This window comes from Barbus barbus (genome assembly GCF_936440315.1).
Source record: "Barbus barbus genome assembly, chromosome: 10".
Taxonomy (NCBI): Eukaryota; Metazoa; Chordata; class Actinopteri; order Cypriniformes; family Cyprinidae; genus Barbus; species Barbus barbus.
In genome coordinates, this window is record NC_136738.1 from 27,153,693 (window position 1) to 27,180,158 (window position 26,466).

General features: G+C 38.3%; 1 protein-coding gene across 1 annotated transcript in view; it reads right to left on the reverse strand.

Annotated features, from left to right (window-relative positions):
• ttn.2 (titin, tandem duplicate 2) overlaps positions 1-26,466 on the reverse strand; it is a 165,143-nt gene that overhangs the window by 122,672 nt on the left and 16,005 nt on the right. The window contains exons 29-58 of the mRNA XM_079427427.1: positions 26,109-26,369; positions 25,768-26,028; positions 25,409-25,672; positions 25,063-25,323; positions 24,717-24,977; positions 24,333-24,593; positions 24,097-24,238; positions 23,834-24,002; positions 23,514-23,745; positions 22,823-23,107; positions 22,615-22,740; positions 21,754-21,942; positions 20,484-20,873; positions 20,063-20,113; positions 7,099-10,878; positions 6,015-6,293; positions 5,346-5,909; positions 4,802-5,083; positions 4,436-4,714; positions 4,050-4,331; positions 3,663-3,941; positions 3,284-3,571; positions 2,892-3,170; positions 2,514-2,795; positions 2,146-2,424; positions 1,765-2,043; positions 1,314-1,592; positions 923-1,210; positions 447-725; positions 81-362 (exon numbers count right to left, since the gene is read on the reverse strand). Of these exons, the coding sequence (XP_079283553.1) occupies positions 81-362; positions 447-725; positions 923-1,210; positions 1,314-1,592; positions 1,765-2,043; positions 2,146-2,424; positions 2,514-2,795; positions 2,892-3,170; positions 3,284-3,571; positions 3,663-3,941; positions 4,050-4,331; positions 4,436-4,714; positions 4,802-5,083; positions 5,346-5,909; positions 6,015-6,293; positions 7,099-10,878; positions 20,063-20,113; positions 20,484-20,873; positions 21,754-21,942; positions 22,615-22,740; positions 22,823-23,107; positions 23,514-23,745; positions 23,834-24,002; positions 24,097-24,238; positions 24,333-24,593; positions 24,717-24,977; positions 25,063-25,323; positions 25,409-25,672; positions 25,768-26,028; positions 26,109-26,369 (11,433 nt within the window). The remainder of the gene's footprint in view (positions 1-80; positions 363-446; positions 726-922; positions 1,211-1,313; positions 1,593-1,764; positions 2,044-2,145; positions 2,425-2,513; positions 2,796-2,891; positions 3,171-3,283; positions 3,572-3,662; positions 3,942-4,049; positions 4,332-4,435; positions 4,715-4,801; positions 5,084-5,345; positions 5,910-6,014; positions 6,294-7,098; positions 10,879-20,062; positions 20,114-20,483; positions 20,874-21,753; positions 21,943-22,614; positions 22,741-22,822; positions 23,108-23,513; positions 23,746-23,833; positions 24,003-24,096; positions 24,239-24,332; positions 24,594-24,716; positions 24,978-25,062; positions 25,324-25,408; positions 25,673-25,767; positions 26,029-26,108; positions 26,370-26,466) is intronic.

A 26,466-nucleotide genomic window follows, 5' to 3' on the forward strand; every position in this document is an offset into this window, starting at 1 on the left:
AAATCTATGTTCTAGCCAGACATTTCTTGAGGAATCATATCAAACAACTTAAAGGCCTATAAAATGCACTACATACTAACCTTTCACTCTTAGTTCCATACTACAGCTCTCACTGCCCGCCTCATTTCGGGCTTCACAGTAGTACACTCCACTGTCTTTGATATCACTACTACTTATCTCAAGCCGTGCAAGAGAATCGACAAAAGTCATTTTATGCTTGTCACTTGGACTTATTTCATTCCCATCTCTGAACCAGTATGTGTCTATCTCTGGAGTGCCTGTAATCTGGCATTCAAAAACTACCAATTGGCCTGGTTTTACCACTGTTATTTTTTCAGGTTTGCGGGTAAATTTGGGTGGTTCTGTAAAAATAAAGAGAAAGAAAGTACTTATTTTAAGCCTTTAATAATAGGGAAAAAGTGGTTAAAAATTATTTTCGTAAAAACCTTTCACAAAGAGTGTTGCTTGGCAAGCATCTGATCCAACATCATTACTTATTTCACAGAAATAGTCTCCGGAGTCGGAAGGCTTAGCAAAAAAGAGCTCCAGTGAGCTAGAGGTGTCATTTTTCTGAACTGAACAGTCAATCCCCGATGAAACTTCTTTCTTATCTTTAAACCACTTAATGGTCAATGGTGGTGTGCCAGATACAAGCACATTAAAATGCACTCTGGATCCTGGTATAACATCTTGTGATTCAGGTTTCTCAATTATTGATGGAGGTTCTGCGTATAAGAGGAAGATTTAAGATTAAAGATTAAATGAAGATAAAACTCACTGAAAGGAGCAACATGAAACAATAAGATGGCATAAGATACATGGCATAGATAGATGGAATAAGATAGATGGCATAATACAGTTTACAACTTCACAAACTAACAAATGAATTTGTAATTTATAAAAGCCAACGGTAAATGCAAACCTTTGATTTTCAGCGTGCCGGAGCACTGAACAGTGCCTGCTTGGTTTTTAGCAATACATGTGTAGTTGCCACTGTCTGAACTATCAAGACGGCTGATTTCCAAAGATGCTGCATTCTCAAAGAATATGCATTTGTGCTTCTCATCTGTCTCTATCTCCTTATTTTCCTTGAACCAAGTGACAGTTAGGGGAAGAGATCCAGAGACCAGACACTCCAACTGTGTAAAAGATCCTTTTATACTCTCCATGTCCTTCAATTTTCTTGTGAAGGAAGGCTTGAATATTTGATCTGTTACAGTTAAGGGACAATATAGCAGCTTCAAACTGAGTGTTGATCTAAAATTTCAAATTCTTGCAAATCCATAAATGGCTATTATTTATAACATACTAACCTAAAACAGTCACAACTGCCTCACAACTGCTTCTTCCAGCATCATTTGAAATCTCAAAGATATATTCACCAGCATCACTCTTCTCAGCAGAAAGAATTTTTAATATGGAACTTGTATCGGTGCTCTGTACTTTGTACTTTTTGCTTGATGTCAGCTCTTTGCCATCCTTTAGCCATTTTGCTTTAAGAACTTTAGAGCCAGAGTACCTGCATTCTAGAGTGGCAGGATCACCTACTGTAACACTGATAGACTTGGCTTGCTCTGTGATGTTTGCAGGCTCTGTGTACAGTAAAACATTTATGAATACATGCAAATAGCACTAAATCAAAAAGAGCTATATGAATATCATAACTAAAGATTAACATTACAACTACATGATTAGAAACTGTGTAAAACGTCATTGAGAATAAAAGCCATATTATAAATATGTAAATTAAAAATGACTACACACCTTTTACCGCCAGTACTGCTGTACATTTCTGACTACCAGCTTCATTCTGAGCATGGCAAGTGTACTTTCCACCATGTTTTAACTGCACACTAGAAATGTATACCACTGATGTCTGGTTCTCAAAAGATATCTGAACATCCTCAGATTCCTTGATCTCATGGTCATCTTTCATCCAAGAGACATTCATAGGCAATGACCCTTTCAAAACACACTGCAAGGAAACCTCACCACCAAGGAGGACATTTGTGTTATCCATCTTCTGCACAAATGATGGTGGCTCTAGTTGAAGAATATCAAATGTAAGATGGTGTTTACTCTGTTTACAAGCAACACTGTACCTTCACTTACATAAAAATCCAAGAATTTCCTGTTCTTACTAACCTTTCAGTGTAATATGAAAATCACAGGAGGCCTGCCCTAATTCATTTCCTACAGTGCACTGATATTTGCCAACATCTCCAGGTTCAAATTTCAAAATTTGAAGAGCTGCTACATCCTTTGTCAGGCTTATGATGTGCCTTTTATCATTTCGTATCTGCTTTGAGTCTTTGAAACACAAAATCTCAAAGGGAGCTGAGCCAGACAAAGTTCCTTCCAGCAAAACATCTGTGCCTTTAACAATTTCTTTGGATTCAAGTGGTTTTATAAATTCGGGAGGTTCTGAGATAAGAAAGCACGAAGGAGCTAATGAATTAACCAACAGAACATGACATTAACATCCTTAAAAAGGTAATTAACTTCAAACAAACCTTTGACTGTAACCAAGCAACTGCATCTATCGCTGCCAGCTTCATTTGATGCTTGGCAGATATAATCTCCACTGTCTTCAACACAGCATTTGGAAATTTGTAGTGTAGCAACTGAGTCGATGAAGGCCATTTGGTATTTGTCATTTGAGCTAACTTCAGTCTCGTTTTTATACCATCTAATACTGATCTCTGGGCTGCCAGTGACTTTACATTCCAAAGTTGCAAGACTCCCATTCAGTACTAGTTTAGTCAAGTCAAGCTTCATTACAAATTTTGGAGGTTCTAAAAAAGAGAATAACACAGCAAGATAAATTAACTGAATAATTATTCAGCAAAAATAACAGAAAAAAATAATTCATCAAGAGTAAGAAAAAGCACCTTTCACAAATAAGGAAGCTGTGCATGAGACCTTTCCAGCATCATTAGAAACTTGGCAAGTGTATTTTGCAGACTGAGATGGCTTCACAGAGTGCAGCTCCAGTGAACTTGAGTTGGCTTCTTTTTTGATGAAGCAAGTTCCTCCAGTTAACATTTCTTTGTCTTCTCTGAACCACTTAATAATAAAAGGTGCTGTCCCAGTGAATGCAGCTGTTAGGACAACCGTAGTTCCTGGTATCACATCTTGGCTTTGAGGTTTCAAAGAGAAGACTGGGGGTTCTAAAGTTAATTTGAACGGGGAAGAGATTATTTTAACAACCAAATTTCAAGTCAACAGCACTGAAATACAAAAAAATTTTTTCAATTGATAAGATATGATTGATTATTCTAACCTTTAACAGAAACAGTTCCACTTGTTTCACTGTGTCCTGCAGCATTAGTTGCATGGCAGGTGAAAACCCCAGCATCTGATGCCTCTAAATCACTAATTTTCAGTATTGCAGTGCTTTCCTGCATTTCTGTTCTATATTTTGTTCCGGTTGTAATGTCCTTTCCTTCTTTAAACCAAGATAATGTTATAGGTTGGGATCCTGACACTTTGCATTCCAACTGAATAGTACCTCCAACATTACCATCTACCTTCTTAAGTGGTTTTGTGAAAGTTGGGGGTATTATTTTATCTGCTCAACAGAAATAAAACACCATAGTAAAAAAAATATGCACACACAAAAACAGAAAATGAAAAATAATTTTTAAAAGAATAGCACTAACCAAGAACAACAATTGAGCAAGAGCACTGCTCTTTTCCAACCCGATTCGAAACTTCAGCTTTGTATTCACAGCTATCTCCCCTCTCTGCTGAGAGGATTTTCAAGGCTGCCACATTGTCTTTGAAAGAGATTTTGCATTTTCGACTTCCTGTAATCTCTTTGCCATCTCTGAACCATTTTACTTTGAGATCTGGACTTCCTGCAACTTTGCACTCGAGAGTTGCAGAGTCACCGGCAGTCACACTGATGGATGGCGGTTTGTCAACAAATCTAGCTGGTTCTTTAACGAACATGAAATTAATCAATTAATTAATACATCAATAATAATAATACTACTAATAGAAATGTTACAAAATACAACGATATGCTTAATATGTTTAATTCTAACCTTGAACTGATACAGTGGCCTCGCATTTTTGTTTTCCAGCCTCATTTTCAGCTTGACAAGTATATTTCCCCCCATGGACAATGGCCACATTTGCTACTGCCAGAATAGCAAGGTTGTTTCCAAAAGTCGTGGTAATATTAGGATCATCATCCCTGACTATCTCAGAATCTTTAAACCACTGAACTGTGATAGGAGCAGAACCCTTCAGAGTTGCCTGCAGTTTCACAGCGTTGCCTAAAACTGCAGTGGTGTTCTCAACCTTCTTTACAAACGATGGTGGCTCTGCATGAAAAAATGCATATTCATTTTCACATGAAATAAAATATTAACCAAAAAAACTAAACAAAAAAAAAACAGTTTAGGCCATCGAAAAGGATTGTACCAACCTTTTAACTTGGCCACTGCTTTTGTAGTTATTTTACCAACATCATTAGAAATGCAACATTGGTAATCTCCAACATCTGCACTTTCAAATGATTTGATTTCCAAATATGCAACTGTCTCTTTTGAAACAATACTGCACTTCTTGTCAGAGGATATTGGGTTTTTATTCTTAAACCAGGTCACCTCAAATGGAGCAGTGCCTGTAACTTCACATTCAAGCTGGGCTGTGCACCCCTTGACTACCTCCACCATTTGCAACTCCTTTTTAAATGCAGGAGGTTCTAAGAACAATAAGAGCAATAAGATTTAAGACGACAGATCTCAACATAATGAGCATTAATTCAGAATGTAAGAATCTTGAGAATTACCTTTTACAGTTACTTGAGAGCAGCAGCTTTCACAGCCAGCCTCATTCATCACTTCACAAGTGTAATTTCCACTATCAGACTCTGATAAGTTAATAATCTCAAGAGTGGCCTGGCCGGCTTTGAAAGTTATTTTGTGTTTTTCAGAGGAACTAAGTGGTTTGTCATTCAAAAACCAAGTTACATGGAGTTCAGGTGATCCTTTGACAGTGCACGACAGACGTGAAGAGATTCCTTGTTTCCATAAGATCTTAGGCTCCAGCCTTTTAACAAAGACTGGAGGTTCTAAGGGTTAAAATGCAAAGGAAGAAAAAGATCTTTGATTTGAAGAGAAAAAGATAAGTTAAGAAAAAGACAGCTTAATATAAATAAGAGATGTGGAGTACAGTGAAAATAAACTGTAATAGCAGCATCAGCTGATACTTAAGCTTTGTCACCTCTGTCTAAGCAATGCAATGCAAATGCACACTGACAGAAATTAATACCCTGACATGCAGATTTGTGTCAAATACTGCATTTACAAAGGGTATTAATCTCAAAGTCTTACCTTGCACTGTCACACTAGAAGAGCAACTGCTGCTTCCTGCGTCATTGGCAGCAGTACAGGTATATGTACCTGTATCTTTGAGTTTAGCCTTTTGAATCTCAAGACAGGCTATTTTTTCCTCAAAAGCTAGTTTACAGTCCATTGTAGTATGGAGTTTCTTGCCATCTCGCATCCAGATTATGGAAACACCAATGTCTTCATCTACCTGACACTCAAGATGTAGTGTGTTTCCCACAGCAATAGAGGTTGATTCGAAGCTCTTCACAAAGCTGGGTTTGTCTACAACCCTCAGTTCAGTGCAGCATGTAGCTGTACCAACACTGTTTGAAGCTTTGCAAAGGTATGCTCCCTGATCACTTTGTTGTAAATTCAAGATTTCAAGAAAATACTTGTTCTTGTCAGAGGACGCTTTGTAGTGATCGTCAAGTGAAATAGCAATATTGTCTTTATGCCAGACAACATTCATTGGTTCAGAACCAGAAATAACACACTGAAATTTTGCTTGCTTGCCCACAAATAAAGTCATCAAATCAGGCTTTGATACAAATTCTGGTGGGAAAATCTCTATAAAAAGAAGATATCAATAAAAAGATATAAATAGCATTTCAACTCCAAGGATAACTACTTCAAGAAGACCAACGGACAATAGGAAAGGTATATATTTCTTACCTGTCACACTTAATTTAGCAGAGCAGCTGTCACTTCCATGGCGGTTTGAAGCTTTGCAGGTAAATTCTCCACTGTCAGCGACTGCTGGGCTCAATATCTCCAGAGATGAGGTGTGATGAAGACTGATAATCCTGCATTTGTCACTATGTCTGAGCTCAGAACCAGACTTGAACCACTTGAAGGTCACACCTGGAGCCTCCTCAATCTCACATTCGAACTTTGCAGGACTGCCAACATTGACCTCCAGATTTTTTATTTTGTGCCTAAAAACAGGTGGCACTGAATCGTGCACAGAGATTAAAAAAAAAAAAAAAAGAAGCAAATTAGTGCATTATATTTAACATGTTTGCAGACAAGTAATGAGTATGAGCATGAAAATCAGAAACCACTGATTGGCACTTTCAAACACCTGAAATATTCTACATAAACATTTATTACAAAGTTTAGCAGGTTAAGCGGTTAAACGTAAGCATTCAAGTACTTCTTTATTTTTGTTTTATAGATATGGTATTTTCAAAAAGTGCCAATTTCTGTGGTCACTGTAATGGATCAGTAGAAAAAAAACAAAACAAGAGTGACCGTGAAGAGTAATGGTGATCTCACTATGAGGAGGAAAACACTGAATAAAGAGTGAAATAATGACTTGACATCCTGGCATGCATGAAAAAAAAAAAAAAAAAAAGATCAAATATGAGGTGCCCAATGGCTGATGAAGAAAACAACAATGGAGTATTTCATAACCAATTCCCAGAGATGGATAAAATAAAAAAGTGGAAAATACTGCAGGAGTGAGGAGGGAGATAATGAACGTTGGGATGACACTGAAAGATCCAGCAGGTTAAGGGTTGATGTGAAGAAGTGAAGACATGCTAAAATTTCAGTGATGTAAAAATGGTGGCAAAATCACAGCATTGTGAAGAAGATCAGAGAGGAAGACATTAAGGTATCTTCATATGAAATACAAAGATCTGTTCTATTAGTTGGTGTGGAGAAAGCATATCTGATGAAGCGTGTCTATTTGAGCTATGAACGGCAAGAGTTAGTCATGTGGGATGGGATGATATAATAATCCCGTAAATCCAACCTCTTGAGACCACAGTGAGGTGAGAGGACGTTGAGGTCTTGCCAGCATCACCTACAGCCTCACAGGTATATTCTCCTTGATGATCCTTCGTAACCTTGCTGATTACTAGTGTGTAAGTGTCGTGGTCTTTGGAACACTTGAACTCTTCGCCAGATTTAATAGATTTTCTATTAAAAAGCCAATTTACTTTCTTTACATGTCTAATAGTCAATGAGAATTTTGCCTCTGAATGTTCGTCTATTACAATATCCTCCAAGGAGCTTTCAAAAACTGGGTAACCCTCCTCTCTAAATTCTTCTTTCTCTAATTTCATAAATGCTTCAGTTATATATTCCTCCTTTTCCCCGCTCTGAAAGACGACTTCAGTCAACTGCTCGATTGGAACAGCTGTCATACCTACTGCCCCTACATCCCTCTCATGTTCTTTTACTATCACAGATCTGGTTTCTTGTCGCTCAACTTGGATGGACTGTTGAATCTCAATTTTTGATTCACTTGTCATATGAACTGTTGACTGCTGCACAAAAGCTTGCTCTTTAGCTGTTACAGACTGAAAAGAGGCTTTTGATTCAGTTTTCACAGTTGCAGACTGAGACATCGGTGATGTAAAAGGCTCTACATTTTCTGTCAATCTTACAATCTCTACCAAAGGTGAAAGTATTTCTTTTGAAGAAGCCTTGGTAACCTGTAATCTTTGGGGTCTGTCAATTTGCATTGTGCCTGGATGCTCTGAGGTCATAACCTGTTGCTCTCGATAGACAATGGAGTAGAAAGCAGCTTGAAGTTCACTTCTGAGATCAGCAGTCTGGGGGTACTCTCCTTCAAAAGCAATTGTAATTTCAAGTGGGGCACTTGCACTTGTAATAAGATATGTGAACATGACATATTTGGGTTCTTTCTTTTCTTTTACCTCATGAATTTCTACAGCTCCTAAACTCTCAACTACATCTGCCAGGATCAATGGCTGGTCAAGAGCGACAGCAGTTGCAAGAGCACTTTTTAATTGTTGCTTAATGTCCAATGAATGTGGTTTTGGAGGCGAAATAAGAAAAGTGAGCTCTTTGGGTAGAGTTTGGCTCTCTCTTGACTCTGACACTAAAAGAGTACCCATCTTCTGCTTACTGACAACTGCTGTGGATGTTTCAGATTTTGTAATATCCTGAGATAGCTCACCTTTGATTACACGCTTTTCTTCCATTAAAACTGACTGTCTAACAGACTGTCCTTCTTGAATTTGAACTGCGAAGTCTTGTTCGGTGGCCTCAAGAGCAATGCTACTCTCTGTCGAGATAGCCTTTTCTTCTACATAAATTAATTCAGATGGGATTTTGGGTTCAACTTTGCTTTTAGACACAAATTTCTCAATTGTTCCTATATTCTCTGTGTGTCCCTCCTCTATATCCTGACTCTCTGACACAGATGGCACATGCACAATATTCCAGTGATCTTCTTTCTGTACTAGGGCACGCTGCTGTTTAACGTCGCTTACGAAAGGAGTTTCCTTTGGTAATGGCACAGGCTCTGAAAAGACTTGAAGAATACTTTCAGGTTTGGGTTCTTTTCTGATTTGAGACTGCACACCTGTAACAGACACATCAAGATCTTTACAATAATCTGCTGTATGCTCTCTTTTCTCTTCTGTGCTTGCTGCGTGATGACGGGCTTTTTCCTGTCTCTGTACTGCAACCTGTTCGTCTGGCTTTTCCATTGAGACTATCCCTTCTTTCGTCAATGTATTTTCTATATGAACTGACTGAAGATGCAAAGGTGCAGGAGCTTCCTTACCAGGCTGAATGAACATTTTTGTTTCTTGTGCTGAAAACTGAGAAGACTCCTCACATGTCACCGTCTGTTGTAAATCCACTGACACTGTATGCTTAAGAACAGAACTTTTTTGAGCATCTGCTTTCTCTGGGCTTGGTTTCTCACTGCTGAACCTGCCTTCAGATGGAAGAATATCCTGATCTGCGATGACCTGTAAATGCAGAACTTGATCATCTTCTCTCTGGGACTGCACTGAAATGGCACTTTCTAAACCTGGGATCAAATTTGACTGATCAGCTTGGAGTTGATGCTTTTCCTCAGCAATAAGAGCAGATTTAAATACACTATCTTTGACTAAAGATGCTGTCTCTTCATCTGGTTTCTGTATCGATAACCTCTGTTCTTTTGATAAAGTCTGAGCAGTTTCACTAACTGAAAGGACAACTGGTTTTGTTGGTTCATTCTTCACAGATGTCTGAAAGGTAGATTCTTGTGTTGGCAGTTCTTTAGCATGACCTTCTGTGATCTGTTGCTTCTCCGTTGAAATGGCACTGTATAGAATTTTAACTCCCTCTTTAACCTGGTAGCCCTTTTCCTGCTGAGTATGTGGTATAACCTGTGAATGTTCTTTAACAATTGGGAGTTTTGTCTCAACTTGGTGACTTGATACCGGATACTTGGGCTCAGGAGATGCCTTGATCTGTTCTGTTTCTCTGGTTGATAATGGCTCTGCTTTGACAATAGTCAGTGGAGTTACACTCTCAGTTATGGCAGACATTACCTGTGAGGGGTGCTGCTTTTCAATTTCTAGCTCTGTAACCTCAGGACTTTTGATTCGTTCAAAGTGTTGTTCTATGAAGCCTTGGCGTTCTTGAACTGCTGAGGTCATAGTAGCCATCTGGAGCTGTTTCAAAGGTGTTGCTACCACTGGTTGTGGCTGGACTGAAGCAGATATGACTCTCTCTTGAACTTCATGAGACTGCAACACAGCAGCTTGATGAGTCACCTGCTCCTTTTGCATAGTTGCAATGGAAACATCCAAGTCATGCAAAGTGTCAACCTGCTCACTCGTGACCATTTGCCTATCTTCTGTGCCAATGGTGTAAATTACCTGATGGTCTCCCTGCAAACTAGCACCTGCCTGTCCAGGTAGGCTAACACTGTACAAGCGAGATTCAGTGGCTTCCTCTTTCATGGACACCTTGTAACTTTTTTGCTCTTTAACTAATTGCTGTTTATGAAATACAGACACTTTTTTGTGGAATACTATCAGCTCAGCACTGCAGCTTGCCTCCCCAAATGGATTAACAGCCTTGCAAGTGTAGAGTCCGCTGTCTCTCTGTTGGATGTTATTCATGATAAGGAAGCCAGAGCCATCTGGGTTACTTACAACAGAACAGGTTTGGCTTGACTTAATTTGAGAATTACCTTTAAACCACTGAACATCCGGGAAAGGTGTACCAGTAACTCTATACTGAAACTTTACCTCGCTGCCCTCTGCACACTGCACAGGTTGGATTTGTGTGGTAAAGCATGGTGGTTGCCCTGGTAGTTTGAACATTCGTTCCACCCATTTTTCTGCCTCTGATAATTGACTCACATGTACCTTTAACACTGACTTGCAGGTCGTTTGGCCAAACCTATTACTGGCGGTACAAGAGTACTCTCCCTCATACTCTTTTTTGACTTGGGTTATTATTAAAGTGTACTCATCTCTCTCTTCTACAAACTTATAGACTGTTGAAGAAGTGATAACTTTCCCATTGTGGAACCACTGAACTTTTGGCTTTGGAAAACCAGATACTGTGACAGTAAATCTAACTGACTCTCCAGCGGTAACTTCAGAAGGTGTAAGCTTGGACTGAAACACAGGTTTCTCTTTTTTCCTTTCCAAAGAACTAGAAAAACGCTTTTGCTCTGGCTTGAGTTCAAGTGTTTTTGATTTTTCAGGTAAATGTAGTGATGTGCTGTAGGTTTCTTCCTCTTCTTCGGTCCTCACAGTCAAACTAGAAAATTCTGTATGAAAATAATGGAATTAAAGATTCACCAACATATCCTCAGAAATCACAAGAAAGATAAAGATGGAGGTCATTCAGAATTTGTCAAGAAGCGGACATAACAATGCCCTTAAGAGATTAAAAAGAAAAAAATGCAAATAGCAGTAAATGGTTTCATCATAATTTTATTTACTTTTCATGTTAACAGAACTACAATAAATGGGTAGAACACGACATTTGTGATTCAATGAAATTATGACACACTGCTTTAGTTTTCTTTATTTCTATGCATAAAGGTTTGGCTATCTATGCATTTGTATCCCAAAATTAACAGTAACTGATGAAACTGAAGGACACAGATACATGAGCACACAAGCAAACTATAAATATCATCACTGTATATCACTTTCTATTTTAACCTTCTTTTTATTTACAACCTATTAAATCCTTAACCCAATTACCACCATTTTTAGAAAAACACGATCAAACTATACAACAAAAATGTTTATTATTATCCTAAAACTCATTTACTAAAACTGTAAATGATGAACTTGAGCAAAGAAAATCTAGTCTCTCCAAACAATTTTACCTAAGTATTCAAATTATTTTCAATTATTTTCAAATCATTATTTTTTTTCTGATCACACTTGTAACATCAAGGAAAAAAACAAATACACAGAAGGGGAAATTAATATTCATGCAATTTGAACTAAAACTCTTTTGCCTTTAAAATTTTCCTTTACTTTGATCTATTATACTGGGCATGCATTGTCAAGAAATTTTATTATATCTTTGAAAACTGTGCTTGAAATTCACCTGAACTGTTGGCAGACATAAGCAAATGTAACATATTTCATTTACAAAATGTGTCAATTGCCACCAAAAAGAAAGACCCAGGACACCACCCAAGAAACAAAAACAGAAGGAAATTAAAACCATCCCTACAGACTGGAACACTAATGTGAGTTAGTCAAAAGTAAATGAGAATCACATTAGGTCTTTTCAATAAATTAAGGATCAATAATTAAAATATATACTACTGAACAACAATTCTGAATGCAGATTGAGCAAAAGTTTCTATACATAATTTCACAATAATGTACAATTGTAATACATAAAAACATGTACTACATTACATCTATTCAAAGTAAACAAAACAACAAACCTGTCTGACATTGTTTCATGAACAATGAACATTTTAACTGCTGTAAAATTAAAACACTTTTAACAACGAAGTTGTTTCGGTGTAACCAGCTTTGTTTTGGATAATACATTTGAATTCACCAGCATCACTGTGAGTTACATTTGTTATAAGCAGATTGAAATGCCCTGATGCTTTCTCCTGGATAATATATCTAGCATTTTTTACTGGAGCACCATCTTTGTACCACTCTGCTGTAGGATTTGGTTTGCCGCTCACTAAGCACTGAAGCATTACAGGTGTACCTACAGCTGCAGTGACATTTTGCAGCGGGATTATAAATTTTGGGGGGATTTCAGTTACCTGAAACTGAAAACTACATGTGTTTGTTGATTTGCCTTTAAATTCTATTTTGTCGTCTTTCGAGGGTTCCGCAAAGACATCGAAATTAATACTAACATATTTTTCTCCTTGCTCACTTGTCTCATTATCAGTAACTGCAACCAGTCTGACAGCTTTCTGAGACTCATCAGATTCCTGTTGGAACTCAAATTCAAGCTCTATCTCTGATGTCTGTTCTCCATCAAATGATGAGTTTCCAACAACCAAGTCAAATTTCTGAGGCTGAACTTTTGCACTGCCAAGAGAAACTGCAGTTAGTTCTCTGCCCCTTGTCTTGCCTGAGAATGACTGTGGATTCATAACCATAAGTGACGCCCTGCAAAGTGTTTCACCAACAACATTAATGGCCCTGCATGTATATATGCCACTGTCATGCGTGTTGGCTTTGAGAATCTTCAAAAAATGATTATCACCATCTGAGCTACAGATGTACTTTTTCTTATCCATAGGAATCTTTGCATTGCATTTGTACCATGACACTATTGGTGAGGGAATACCCATTAAGGAACATTCAAACATTACATTTGTGTTTTCAGGAGTTTCAATGTCATAAATTGGGTTTATGAAACGTGGAGGCATTTCTGTAACTTCAAAAGCTATTTTTAAATCATCACTTTCTTGCGTTATAAAATCCACAGCCCCTTCCTCAAACATGCTTGGCAGAACATCAAGGGATATGATCATACTTTTGTTATCAGCTGTATACTCTGGAATGGTGACAATTTTTACCTGTTTTTCAAATTCTTTCACTTCATTCTCATCTAACTCAACCTCCAACAGGATTTCTTGAGGAGAGGGAGACCTTGACGGATCCTCATCCTCCTCAACATCAAATTCAATGACATGCTGATGGGTAACAGTAGGAGGCGGCAGCATTTGCCTTGCTTCCTGAGATATAACAACAACCAAAGCAACACTTTTTGCCTCACCAACGTAATTAAGAGCCTCACAGATATATTCCCCTTGGTCAGCTTTTGTGATATTCCTAATTTCCAGGGCAATGTTATCACCATCTCTTTCAATACTAGTCCTCTCATCTGCTTTAAGCTCAGTTTTGTTTCTAAACCATTTCACTTCTGGAGTGGGTAGTCCAAATACTTCAGCACAGAACTGTAAGGAATCACCTTCAAAAACTCTTCTTTTTGTGAGTGGCTTAAGGAAAGCTGGAGGAATTCCCTGAACCTTTTCCTGAAGTGTCCCCAAGCCTAGTGAACCACGTCCTTCTGGAAGAATCATACCCTCATCAATAGTAAAGACAGGGGGAGTTGTTTCAATACCCTCATCATCTGGAGAACTTAGAAATTTGTCAGGGGAATAAAAATCTTCACTAGAGCTAGTTGAAGGTCTCTTGTGTTCCACAGGGGAAAACGGATACTCGCGAGGAGTCATGACACCCCCTGGAGTCTCTGAGGGGGTATGGAAAGATTCCGGTGACTTCTGAATTTGAGAAATTTCTGTGGATGAAGTGGGTGTGTAGAACTGTTCTATTTCTGCCATCTCTTCACTGACTGTGCTACCTACTTCTATAGACATTTCTGACTCTGGTGACAAAGGCCTTCCCCAATCAGTTGGTGGGTTATAGTAATCATAAACAGCACAAAAAGTTACTTCTTCTTCCTCAAGCTTGGGAACACCAACAACCCCTTGCCTCGCAGGTTTTTTCTGTTGCAGTTGCTGTCTCTGTGTTGAGTAAGGGTAATCTGCCGAGTCAGATTGCAATGCTCTGTCAACCTCAATTTTGGATTTTACACTAATAGATTTTGCTATATCTGTGGCTTCCATCCTATTATGTTTTATATCAACTGGACTGATGTTATTTTGTGGCATGTCCTCATCTTCTGCTCTCTGAATACTAATGGTGCCCATTTTCATTGACTGTGCCTTGGTATCAGTGGAGTTATCAGTGCCACTTTGCCTAACACATACCCCCTCCTGTGTAATTTTTTGCTCAACTGTGCTGTCTGGAACTGTCTTAGGGATAATGGAACTATATTTTGGGTTAATGTTCTCTGGTAATCTAGCCTGGGGTCTGATTAAAGTAGGAGATTGCTGGACCTCAGTAACATTTGCCAAAGATACAAAATGTTGTGAGTCAAATAATTTTGGTTCTATAGAAGGCATTCTCATCTCTGACTTTTGTAAAGCATATTCTGTGTTGTCAAGATCTGCCTCTTTAACATCTGGCCGAGCTCTTAATGGGAAGGTCTTAGCTGCAGTCAAAGTAGGATCTTTCATCCTGTCCTCACTAGAGAAAATTGAAGTTGTTTGTTCCTTTTCATATTGATCATGCTCAACAGAAAATTCTGGAATGTCTTCTATAGGAAAAGATGACTCATCCTTTGACTGTACTGTTGGCTCAACAGGCACATCTATAAAAGACGTTGGTGCTTCAAACGCTTGTTTTAATTTTGATACTTTAACCTCTGCCCCAGATGACTGCAAACCACAGCCTGTTATTACAGGCATGTCTGAAGCAGGTTTCTTAATGCGCTTAATGAGTTTAGAAGCATCTGGTGGTGGGTAATGGGGATCAGCGGTTTTGATAATATCTTGAAATCCAGTAGAACTGACTGAAGTGAAACATTCGTAATGAAGAATATCCTCACTTGTTAGAGTAACATCTTTGGATGGTGTGGAAGAACCTGATAAAGTCTTTGTTCCAACTTTGGTGATTTCTGAAGATAAGCCAAAAGATCTAGTTTGGTTATCCACCTCTGACATGGCAATGGATGAAAATCCAGAGTCCAAAGTTGCAGAATCAAAAGACACATCAGCAACACTTTCAACCTGCCCACATTTGTTATATCCAATACATCTATATGTTCCAGCATCAAGACAAGCAAAATTGTCAATAAAAAGCCTGTAACATGTGTCTTGTACCTCAAATCTATATTTACTGATATTAAGATCAAGAAAAATGTCATCATGGGACCAGATGGCCTCAGGTGTTGGTTCACCAATAATGATGCACTCAAGCATAGCAGTCTGTCCCTCTGAAACACTAATGTTCTTTAGTTCTCTAACAACCTGGGGAGCTTCACGACCATCATCAAAAGAAAATGTGAACTTATGCTTCATGGTTTGAGAGGTGCCATCATCAGCTGGAGACTCTGAGGTTTGCTTAACAGGCCCAAATGTGTCTTTAGCCTCTATCTCTAGCACTGGAGTTGGAGCAGTTATTCTGATCTCAACTGGTGAAGAGTGAATAGATGACTCTGAAGTTTGTGGTATGTGGATGACTGCCTGAGGAACCTGCAATGTGTATTTTCTGTCTATCTGAGGTTTAGTAAGTGACTTAAGTTCTTCCTCTATTATTTCTTCTTCAGTGAACACTGACTCCTCTGTAACTTTAACTTCTTGAGGAGTTCTTATCTCTGTCCTTGACAAAACATCTTCAGTTACTTTGAATATGCAACATGTACTTGCTTTTCCATGTTTGTTTGCAATATTACAAGTAAGCAGACCTTGATGGTCAATAGTTGGATAATAAATGGTCAGTGTCGATGAAGTTGTTTTGGTTCGAACGTCAAAATCAGGGTCTCTCATTATAAGATGTCCGTCTTTAAGCCATGAAACAGACGGTGGAGGATCTCCCTGGAACTGGCAACTTAGTTCAGTCATCTCGCCTCTCTTTACCTCAAACTCTGGAATTAAAGTTTTCACAAATACAGGTGCTCCTGGTTTTACTACACTCGTAGAGATTTTCTCTGCAGTGGGAGTAACACTTTGGATTTCTTGTTTTGAGGGGGTTTTCTGTTGCTGCATTACATCAGGACCCTGTCTAGGCATTGTCACATATTTTACATTACCATGATGCCGCTGAACTACATCCTCATTACCCAGATATCGGCTTTCAATACATCCACTCACATCTGTACTCATTTTATCAGTCACAAGCTGCTTAGGCTTTGTATATGACAAAACTTTTCCTGTCGGTGAAGCTGTGGATGTCGACACTGTCTCTAGTTTTTCAACAGAAGACTGCACATGCTCAGCAATGGCCCAATTAGACTCTAATTCAACACTTTCTTCTTGCTCAATTGGAACATCTTGTTGCCATTTTTTAATACGTTTTGCTAGAGCCTCCTCCTCGCTGACAAAATACTCACTTTCAGTCCTTAACTTCTCACTATCAGCTTCAGAAAGAATTTGCTTATGTGTTTTAGACCTATCAGTTACATAGGACTGAGAAGAAACATCACTAAAGAACCTGTCCTTCGCTGTTCTCTGTGGTGACCTCCTATTCATCTCTTCCACCTCAACATCTTTATATACTGCTCTTTCTAAAGCACTCTCTCTAACACCACCCCAGTCAGGATCCAGTTCAACAGCCTGCCCTTGCACTGTCAAAGCATCTTGTTGCCATTTCATTACACGTTGGGTCAATGCCTCTTTTTCACTGACAGGATCGCTTTCTAACTCATTTATTCTTTCTCGCGATAAATGTAATTCACTCTCACCTGAGCATTCACGTGAACATTGTTCTTTGAATGAAGATCTTGAAGTCTTTGTAAATGAGGACTCAATTTGAGCTTTTAAAGCTGCTGCTTCTTCATTTTGAACTTTACCCAAAGATTCATGAAAATAAGAGCCTTTTTTCTCTGACTTTTGGGGCACAACAGCCTCTGCATGATCAACCTGCACATCTTGTTGCCATTTTCGAATAGGTTGAGCAAAGAACTGATCTTCACTCTCGAAGTGATCACCCTCCAAGTTTTTCTCAAGGACTTTCTCCATAGAGATAGGTCTCTTTTCTAATTCTTGTAAAGAAGCCTTTTTACTTTCATGTTGCAGACCATCATCAGCAAGAAATTGTTCCTCCACTACCTTTGCTCTTGCACACTCTTGGTCTGCTGGATTCTTATGTGATGGACTGATCTCTTTTGTACTGCTGACTTGTTTGGAAGCTTGTCCTGTCTCTAACCACTGCAACACAAATGGTTCCTTTGCCTTGACCTGTGCTTCTTCATCCCACTGCACATCCTGTTGCCATTTACGAATGCGTTGAGCTAAGAACTGATCTTCACTTTCTAAGCACTCACTCTCCTGGTTTTTCTCAAAGACGTTTTCCACAGACATAGCTCTCTGTTCTAATTTCTGTACAGGAGCCGTTTTACCTTCATCACCGAAAAATATTTCTTTCATTGGCTTCACTGCCTTGGCTCTTAAAGACTCTTTTTCTTGGGACATCTCATGTGATGCACTTATCTCCTTTGTATTGCTTGCTTGTTTGGAAGCTTCTCCTGCCTCTAACCACTGCAACACAAATGGCTCTTTTGCCTTAGTCTGCACCTCATCATCCCACCGACTAAGGCTAGCATCATCTTTGTGCACTAAAATATCATATTCTATCTCCTTTCCTGACTTTTCTTTGGATGTGATCCTTTGATCTATCTGTGCATCAGATACAACAACCTGAACATCTTTTCTTAAAGTTTCTTCTAGAGGAAGTTCACCCTTCATCATTTGAAGTGTCCTAGATCTCGACTGGGGTTCAAAAGAGTGTCTGATTCTTCGCTCTATTGATTGGGAGCTGAGTCCAGTAATTCTCTCCAGTCTACTCTGATATTCTGCTGAACCTCTACCATTTTCACCTTGCTCACCAGGGCGAACGACATGTTGAATTTCAGGCAAAGTAGATGGCTTGACCCTCAGTCTCTCGACATAATCTGTGTAACAAGGCTCACTTGTAACTGACTCCACTTCAAACTCAGATGAGGACATTGTAGATATTGAAAGTCTCTTTTTCTTTTTGACAGCCTTTTGTAAGAGACTGAGTTTTGCTTTAACCTCTCCATGAAGGCTGTCTGTGTCACTAAATCTGTCACTGTACCTATCACTACACCGGTCACTGAATTTATCACTAAACCTATCACTGTATCGGTCTCGACCTGTGAATCTGTCACAGTATATATCACTGTATCGATCACTGAACCTCTCGTATCTTTCATACATCGGAGCTGGGGAGCGTGCACGTTCGGATGCTGTCTCAAACTTGCTGTCTCTGTCTGTTCTCGATGGGGATGAAGTTCTAAAATACATTGTTCGGAAAAGAGTGCTTTTTGATCTATGACGTCCCTTTGTTTGTCCTTTAGTTGTTTTATCAAAAGGAGAACCAACACATCTTAGGTCGACTCTAAATTTTCTTTCTTTTGTTGAATCAGCTAATGAATCTGAGCTTGAGTGGGCTTTGTTTGAAGATCTAGAATGGCTTACATATGTAACATCTTGCTCTTCCCTCATTGATACAAGAAGCGATGCTGTGGTTTCAGCAGATCCTTCAGTGTTAATTGCCATGACTTTGTAACTGCCTGAATCTTTTTCCTTAATCCCCTCAATTGTTAAGATGGTTGCATGCATATGCATTTTACTCACTGTATGTATTTTACGATGGTGCTCCTTCTGTATTTGTCTATTATTATGAAACCACAATATAGTTGGAGGTGGCATTGCAACTAGCTTGCACTTAAAAGCTGCAGTGTCACCCTCCACAACAGACTGAAATTTCAGCTTTTTGGAGAAGGAGGGTTTAATGTTTTCAGATGGGGCTACAAGACCTTGATCTAAATTTTCCTCTGGGTCTGAAAATGCACCACATTGTAGTCCTCCTTTTTCCAAGTGTTCAGCTCCTTCATTATAAAACAATTCTGGAAAAAAAGGAGACAAATTTCAACAAAATGCACAGTTTGCTAAAGAAACTGAAATATAATTTCAAATAGAATATTAATAGATATATTAAAGCATGCATCAAGTCACAAAGCCATAAAAAAAACAAATTCACTCACCATATTTGTTCGAATAAACGCAAAACTTGAGTCTTTATTAAAGATTCTGACACGAAAATCGCTTGACGTTTTGTTCCATCTTCTGTGGACAGTTCTTCAAAGCATAAATTTCTTTCAAAAGCATTAATATGTATCCAAATAATACTGATCTGTTTCGCAAAAGAGCCTCTTACATATTTAACTTGGTGTATATATATATCCTAAAATATTCCTTACCTGACTTGCAGAATGATGAATAAACGCCCTTTCTAATCCTTAGAATGACGTAAATCTTTCATACATATAGAGAAACGTCACTTCTCTATTGATAAAAAAGAATGTGTCATTAAAACAGCTCTAGATTTCTTTGAGAAGGCGTTTATTCGAACTAATATAGTTTACAGGTATAACCATGTTATTTTAAAAAGCAAACAACATTAATCACATACCGCTATCTGCAAGCCAGTCTAAGAAATATTTGCAGGAAGGTGTTCCAGATGCAAGAAACATAAGAAGCAATTAAAAGATGTGGCTACTTCCATATCTTTTAAAACAGAATTTCCTGTGGTCTGGAACTTTTAAAGGACATTCATCCTGCACCTCTTATTTCTAAAACAACCAAGTACCACCATATCCTTCATGCTTTTCAAAGGGGAATGGACAGATGCAAAACTTTGCAAAAGTGCTTCACAGCAAGCATTTTACCAATCAAATTGCTTGCTATCCAAAAACACTTTATTCCAACCATACACATATCCAACAGTAACATATGAAAGTTGTTTCCATTAAAGAGGATTTGTTTGCATGCAGTACAATATGCTCAGAAATGTTAAATGTAATAGTTTTACAGAGAGACATCATTATTAAAAAAGTTAATACTGTAAATAAGATCCTACCTTTGACCTCTTCCTCAATTTTTGCTTCAATCTCCTCTCGTACTTTTGTAACTGTAAATAGAGTAATATGGATGAATTAATAACAAACCATTAACCAAATATGTCACCTATAACATGCAAAATCCAAGGAAAGGTCACTGTAGCAATAATCCAATCTGCATGTGAAACAAGTGTAAAAATGTCAAAAAGAGGTGAAACATAGGAGTTTGAAAAGGCATGCATTTGCCAGCCCGTCACCAAGAGAGCACTGCATGACAACTTTTTCAGCACCACTGATAAGGTTTCATAGAGTGGAGTTAATGAAGGTGATCAGGAAATTCACTGAGAGATTCTTGAGATTGACTGAGAGGCTTAAAAAGAAAATGATGTGAATTAATTGTGATCTGTTAATCAAAAAACAAACTATTTTGATCTCAGTTACCTTCTTCAGTTACAGCAAGGTTGGCTGAGCAAGCTGCCTCTCCTGCGATATTGACTGCTTTGCAAGTGTACTGTCCAGCATGCTCAGAGAAAGTGTCAACTATGATTAGCGTAGCAGTGTATGTCATTTCATCAAAATGAAAGACAACATTTTTGGAAGGATTTATAAACTGTTGGTTATGGAACCAACTTATCTCTGGTTTTGGCATGCCAGACACACAAGCATGGAATCTAGCCACTTCTCCGTGAGCCACCACACAGCTCACAATAGGCTGAATAAAAGTGGGCCTTTGGCCAATAGGTTCCTTCTGAGCAGTCATAATGCTTGTGAAAGGGCTGGATGTGGCTTGCAACTGAGACTCGGATGTATAGTCCGTAATTTGTGTTTGTCCTGAAAGGAAGTATTGATTTGTCCGCAACTAATTACTCAACAGTGCATCATTGAGGTTTGTTTGTTCAAAACTTGTTCTGTTTTCACATTTGGGTGGCATAATTGTTCTGTATTAACAGTAGGGCTGTTTCAGCTACTTCAGCATGATGTATCTTATAGGGTGACCATACGTGCCATTTTTCCCGGATGCGTCCTGGCCAGGATTCCTATATTGCTTTGATTCAAAGTACCTCGAGAGCATTTCGAAAACATAAGGAACCGATGTCATACACCGATCGGTGAACACGCAAACAAAGCCAAATCCTAGATATTTTAGACAATATAGAAATCCTGGCCAGGATGCGTCCGGGGGAAAAATGGCACATATGGTCACCCTAGTATCTAATGTTTTTTCATAGTTAATACATTAATTCAGTTCCTTTTTTAAGGAAAGTAAAAAAAAGCCTACATTCAGCAGTTTGAGTGGATGGCACTCATAGCAAAAATTTATTTTACTCATCTCGCTCAAAAAAAAAAAAAAAAAAAATTTCTCACACTATCAAAATACATAGGTAATGTAAACTGAAAAAATACAGTTTTATGCTTGTTGAATTAATATGGCTATAAATGACGAAATGCCATTAAGTTTAAGAATTCACTGATAAACCAGTGTTCAGCTAGTCACTTGTGCGTTCATACTTCTAACTCGCTCTGAATTGTTCATTCAGTTTTTAGAAATCACTGTTTTAGTAATCATTTTTAGCTTTGACAGCCCTAATTAACAGACAAAACACCACCAATTGTATTATTAACCACTAAAAAAAACATACATTATCACTGAAGCCATCATCAGTTTTTTAATTAGTTTCCAATGATTGGTTGGTACGAAATTTTAACTCACCTTCCACTTTCAGTACAGCAGAACATGAGACCATTCCTGCGGAGTTACGAGCAACACATGTGTACTCGCCCTCATCCTCAGAATAAACTCTGGTGATCTCCAGCTGACAGTTTTCATCAAACTGAGACACTCTGAATATATCAGAGTGCTTGATCTCCTTATCTTTGCAATACCAAGTAATCGTCAGATCTAAACAGGAGTAAATCAGAAGAATAAGCATAAGCCTAAGGTACATTTTACTATTTACTTGATCGTATGTGCCAGCATATGGGTTCTGCTCCAAAACCTACCGAGTAGGTCTGGGAGATATAATATCAAAAATGATGTCTAATAAAGTGAATTAAAACTTTAGCAATTTAATCAATCTTTTAAAATATAAGTCAAATGAAAATATAACAATTAATTTATAACAAGACGTTACATTTTTTTTTTGTCAAATAAGACAACAGAATGCTGTAAACTAAAACATGGATGAAAAAAATATCTTGGTTGTATGACATTGCTTAAAAATAACAACATTATTATTACTTTGACAAATCATAATAATTTATTGCAATGTCAGTGTGACTTCATTTATTGCCCAGCCAACATTTATTTTAAAGAATCATAAAAGTTCCCCCAATGTAAAGGCTACACAAAAAAGGAGGATTTTAATCATTCTGTCTCCAAAGACACACCATTTTACCCAAATTCTTACATTGCATTGCGTGTATCCAATGTGAATGCAATCCCATACTGTACTGCAAGTTCTAAGACTGTCCGACTATGCAGTGCATTACAGATTTTTAGGATGCTAGCAGAAAAGGCAAGACAATAAGCAACTGACTAGGTCTGGAACAGAGTTAAGGTAACTGATCTCACCTTCCCCTGAGACACGGCACTGGAATCTAGCAGATTGTCCTTCACTGACAGAAGTGTTGTGTATTGGTGTTATGACCACAGGAGGTGACAGTGGTGCTCCAGTGTCAGGGGAAACAACTTCTGGAACTGAGGAGTAAAAGGCATAGCAAAGCATAAGTAAATTACGTAATTAATTAATGTAATTATTTTTTCATGTGTTTTTATTTACCTTCCACATCAAGTGACGCAGAGCTTGTGGCTACTCCATAGTCATTCTTAGCTTCACAGGTGTACTGAGCTGCATCCTCTGGGAAGACTTCGATAAGCAGCAATGTGTGCTCATTTCCCTCCCTCAGGAACTTACACTTGAACCCAGTGGACAGTGCCTGTGAGTTCTTATACCAGGATACCTGAGGTTGAGGAATTCCTGTCACTTCCACAGAGAAACGTGCAGGTTTGCCAGCTTCAACAGACAGGGGCTCCATGTCCCTGATGATCTGAGGAGGCTCAGGGACTGAAGAATGCAATAACATTGTATAAGAATAAATAATAGACATACAAATAAGAACAAACTGAGAAACATTATATTCCATATAAGACTTCAGCATAAAAAACTTTATAAAAGTCTTTTATTCGAGTAGTTTAGCATGGTAGATGTCTTTATTATGTCCATTTAATGGCTTTTAATTGCATTTGTCAGCAAATAAATAATGGAAAATTAATGCATCTTACCTATTTGACAAAGTAATTTAGGAATTATTATGTAAATGTCTTACTTTACTTTTAAGCTCTAAAAAGTAATCTAACAGTTATTCAGTTACCCCAATACTGCATATATAAAAATGTATATCACTGTATGTTACTGAATAAACATTTTGACAATTTGCACTAACAGAATTTAGTTTTGAGATCAAACTCACTGTTAACATGTAGGGTCACAACACTCCTGTTCTTTCCAGCAATGAACGTGTATTCTCCGGCATCACTTCTGTATGTCTCTGTGATGGTCAAGCGATGAATTTTTCTAATAATGGCATAGTTGAAACGCTGATCTACAGAAAACTGGATCTCGACTCCATTTCTTAGCCAGCGACCTTCAATGTCATCCTCATTGACTTCGAATTCAAATGTAGCTCGTTGTTTCTCGAGCACCTGAATTAAAATTGAATTAAAAACGCAATTTAATACATTTTTGATGGGCTGATCAATGAAATAATATTTAAGACTGTTTGGTACTTACAGTGATTTCTTTCTCGGCAGGTTCACTGATACGCACATCCTTGCCCTCAACTGTGAGGGTAGCTTTCGATACACTAGATCCAGCAACCACAGAGTATTCACCGGCATCAGACATGCGCACAGTTTGGATCATAAGACGATGCATGTGTCTCTCTGTGGAGACTTTGTACCTAAACGGTGAAAGATGATATCTCCATCAAGACACTGAATTTAACAGAGACAGATGATAATGTCAAAGTGAAAAATTGTGACAATCTGGAGTACCTTTCAGATATTTCAAGTTCCTGACCATCTTTCATCCAGGTCACTTGGACATTGGGCTCAGAGAGTTCACATTCAAAAATGGCCTTCTTCTTCTCAGTAACTTTAATGTCCTTGATGCGCTTAGTGAACTCGATGACACGAGCTTAAATTAACCATGACAAAACAACTTGATCAGAATGAACGGGGAAACCAAAATAAATAATTAAAAAAAAATTAATAAGAAAAGCAAATATTACCTTCAACAAACAGCTTTGCTGCGGTTTCAGCAGATCCTGCCACAAATTTGTACTCTCCAACATCCCCAAAGTGAACATTTCGGATCGTGAGTGAGTGAGTGAACTGTTTGGTGCGAGTTTGGCATCTATCACTGGATCGTATTTCTACACCATTCTTCAGCCATTTGTAGGTGATGCCTTCATAGTTGACAGTCACCTCAAATGTGATGGTGTCCTTTTCTTGTGCATTCAGGTCTTTCAGCATAGACGTGATGAGGACAGCTGAAGGAGATGGAAGAAACATTTATTGACTGAATTCAGATTTTTGTTGCCATTTTTGCTTCTTTTGAATCATTAAATGCATGTCTGGTGAGCACTTTGCAAATAACATAAAAAATAACTTACGGTTAACTGTCAGGGTGGCAGAGACTTTGTCATTTCCACATACAAAAGTGTATTCTGCAGAATCATTTCTGCTGGTATTCATGATCTTCAGCTGATGCAGTTTGCCCTGCACCACAATCCTGAACTTCTCACTCATCTCAATCTCAACTCCATTTTTCAACCAGGTGGATGGAACATTAAAATGTGAAACTTCACATTCAAATGTGGCCACATGGGTCTCTGGAACCTCAAGGTTCTTCAGGGGCTTTGTGACTCTCAAAGCTGAAATAATCATTACATGGAGTTAGCAGTGTATTTTAGACATTAGACAAGTTTGGGCTGGGGACTTCTTTAAATTGATACTTACATTCAACATGTAAATATGCACTGCATTGTAAATGTCCAACTACAGCTATGTACTCTCCATCACTGCTTTCATCAACATTCTGAATGACCAGCTTATGTGCTTTTCTTTCAGACATTATTTGAATATTGGCACTAGGTTTCAGCTCTTGGTTTTTGAACATCCATTTAACAGGTATGTTATCATGGGATAAACTCAGCTCAAAAGAGGCAGTTCCATTGACCAGGGAAGTCACATCTTTCGGCTTTTTCACAATCTTAACAGCTGCAAGAGAATTAAATTGCATATTAAGAGTTTTTCTCTCTGTTAAATGCAAACTGTCTTTGATTCTGGCAAATAATAAACTTACTTTCAACATTCAGTCTGGCATTAGCCGAGAGTTTCCCCAGTTTGAATCCATAGACTGATTCATCTTGGGAGTTGCAGTCCTTGATCTTTAAAGTGTGAACCAATCCATCAACTGTTATCTCATATTTGTCACTAGGGACAATTTCTATTCCATTCTTAATCCACTGGGATCCTTTCACATCTAAATGAGTGAGTTCAAGACTAAACACTGCCTCGTGGGTTTCAGTGACTGTTTGGTTCTTCAATGTTTTCTTGATCTTCACAGCTGTAAAAGACACATTTGCAATCAGTTACATAGCAAGGAAAATATGTTCAGTATGGAAATGGAATTCTGCCTTCAAAACATGGTAGTAAATGTACCTTCAACCCTTAGGTTGGCAGATGTTTTGGAGTTTGCCACTTGATAGGTGTATTCCCCAATATCTTGTGGTCTTGTGATAACAAATACAAGTCGGCGGACTGCACCTATGTCCTCACTCCTGACATTGTCACTGAAGTTAACAGAGTGGCCATCCTTAAGCCACTGGCCTTCAGAGGTGGGGTTTGCAACCTCACACTCCAGAACAGCAGTTTGGGATTCTGCTACAGTCACATCATGGAGTGGTCTGTTTATAGCTCCGCCTAGTGTAAGAAAAACATAATTGTGAGGCAATATCTGTGCATCAACTTGACAGATATTTGACAAATGACAAAAATCTTACCTGATACAGTTAGTTTTGCATTGGAAGTCTTTTCCCCTGCTGCAAATGTATACTGGCCCTCTTCATCCTTCATGGCATTGATGATGGTCAGACTGTAGTGCTTCCCTTTGGACTCAATTTTGTATTTGGGTCCAGCCTTGAGAGGCTGATTCTTGAAGGTCCAATAGGCATCTATACCCGCGTGGGATAATTCTACTTCAAAGGTGACATTCTGAGTTTCAGTGCACACACAGTCCTGCATGTGCTTGATGATGCTGACATCTGTATGACATAAAATCTTCATTAATAACAGAAACCCATAAAACTTAACTTTAAACAAACTCTAAGAAAGACATTATATTGGTTCATTAACAGAAAT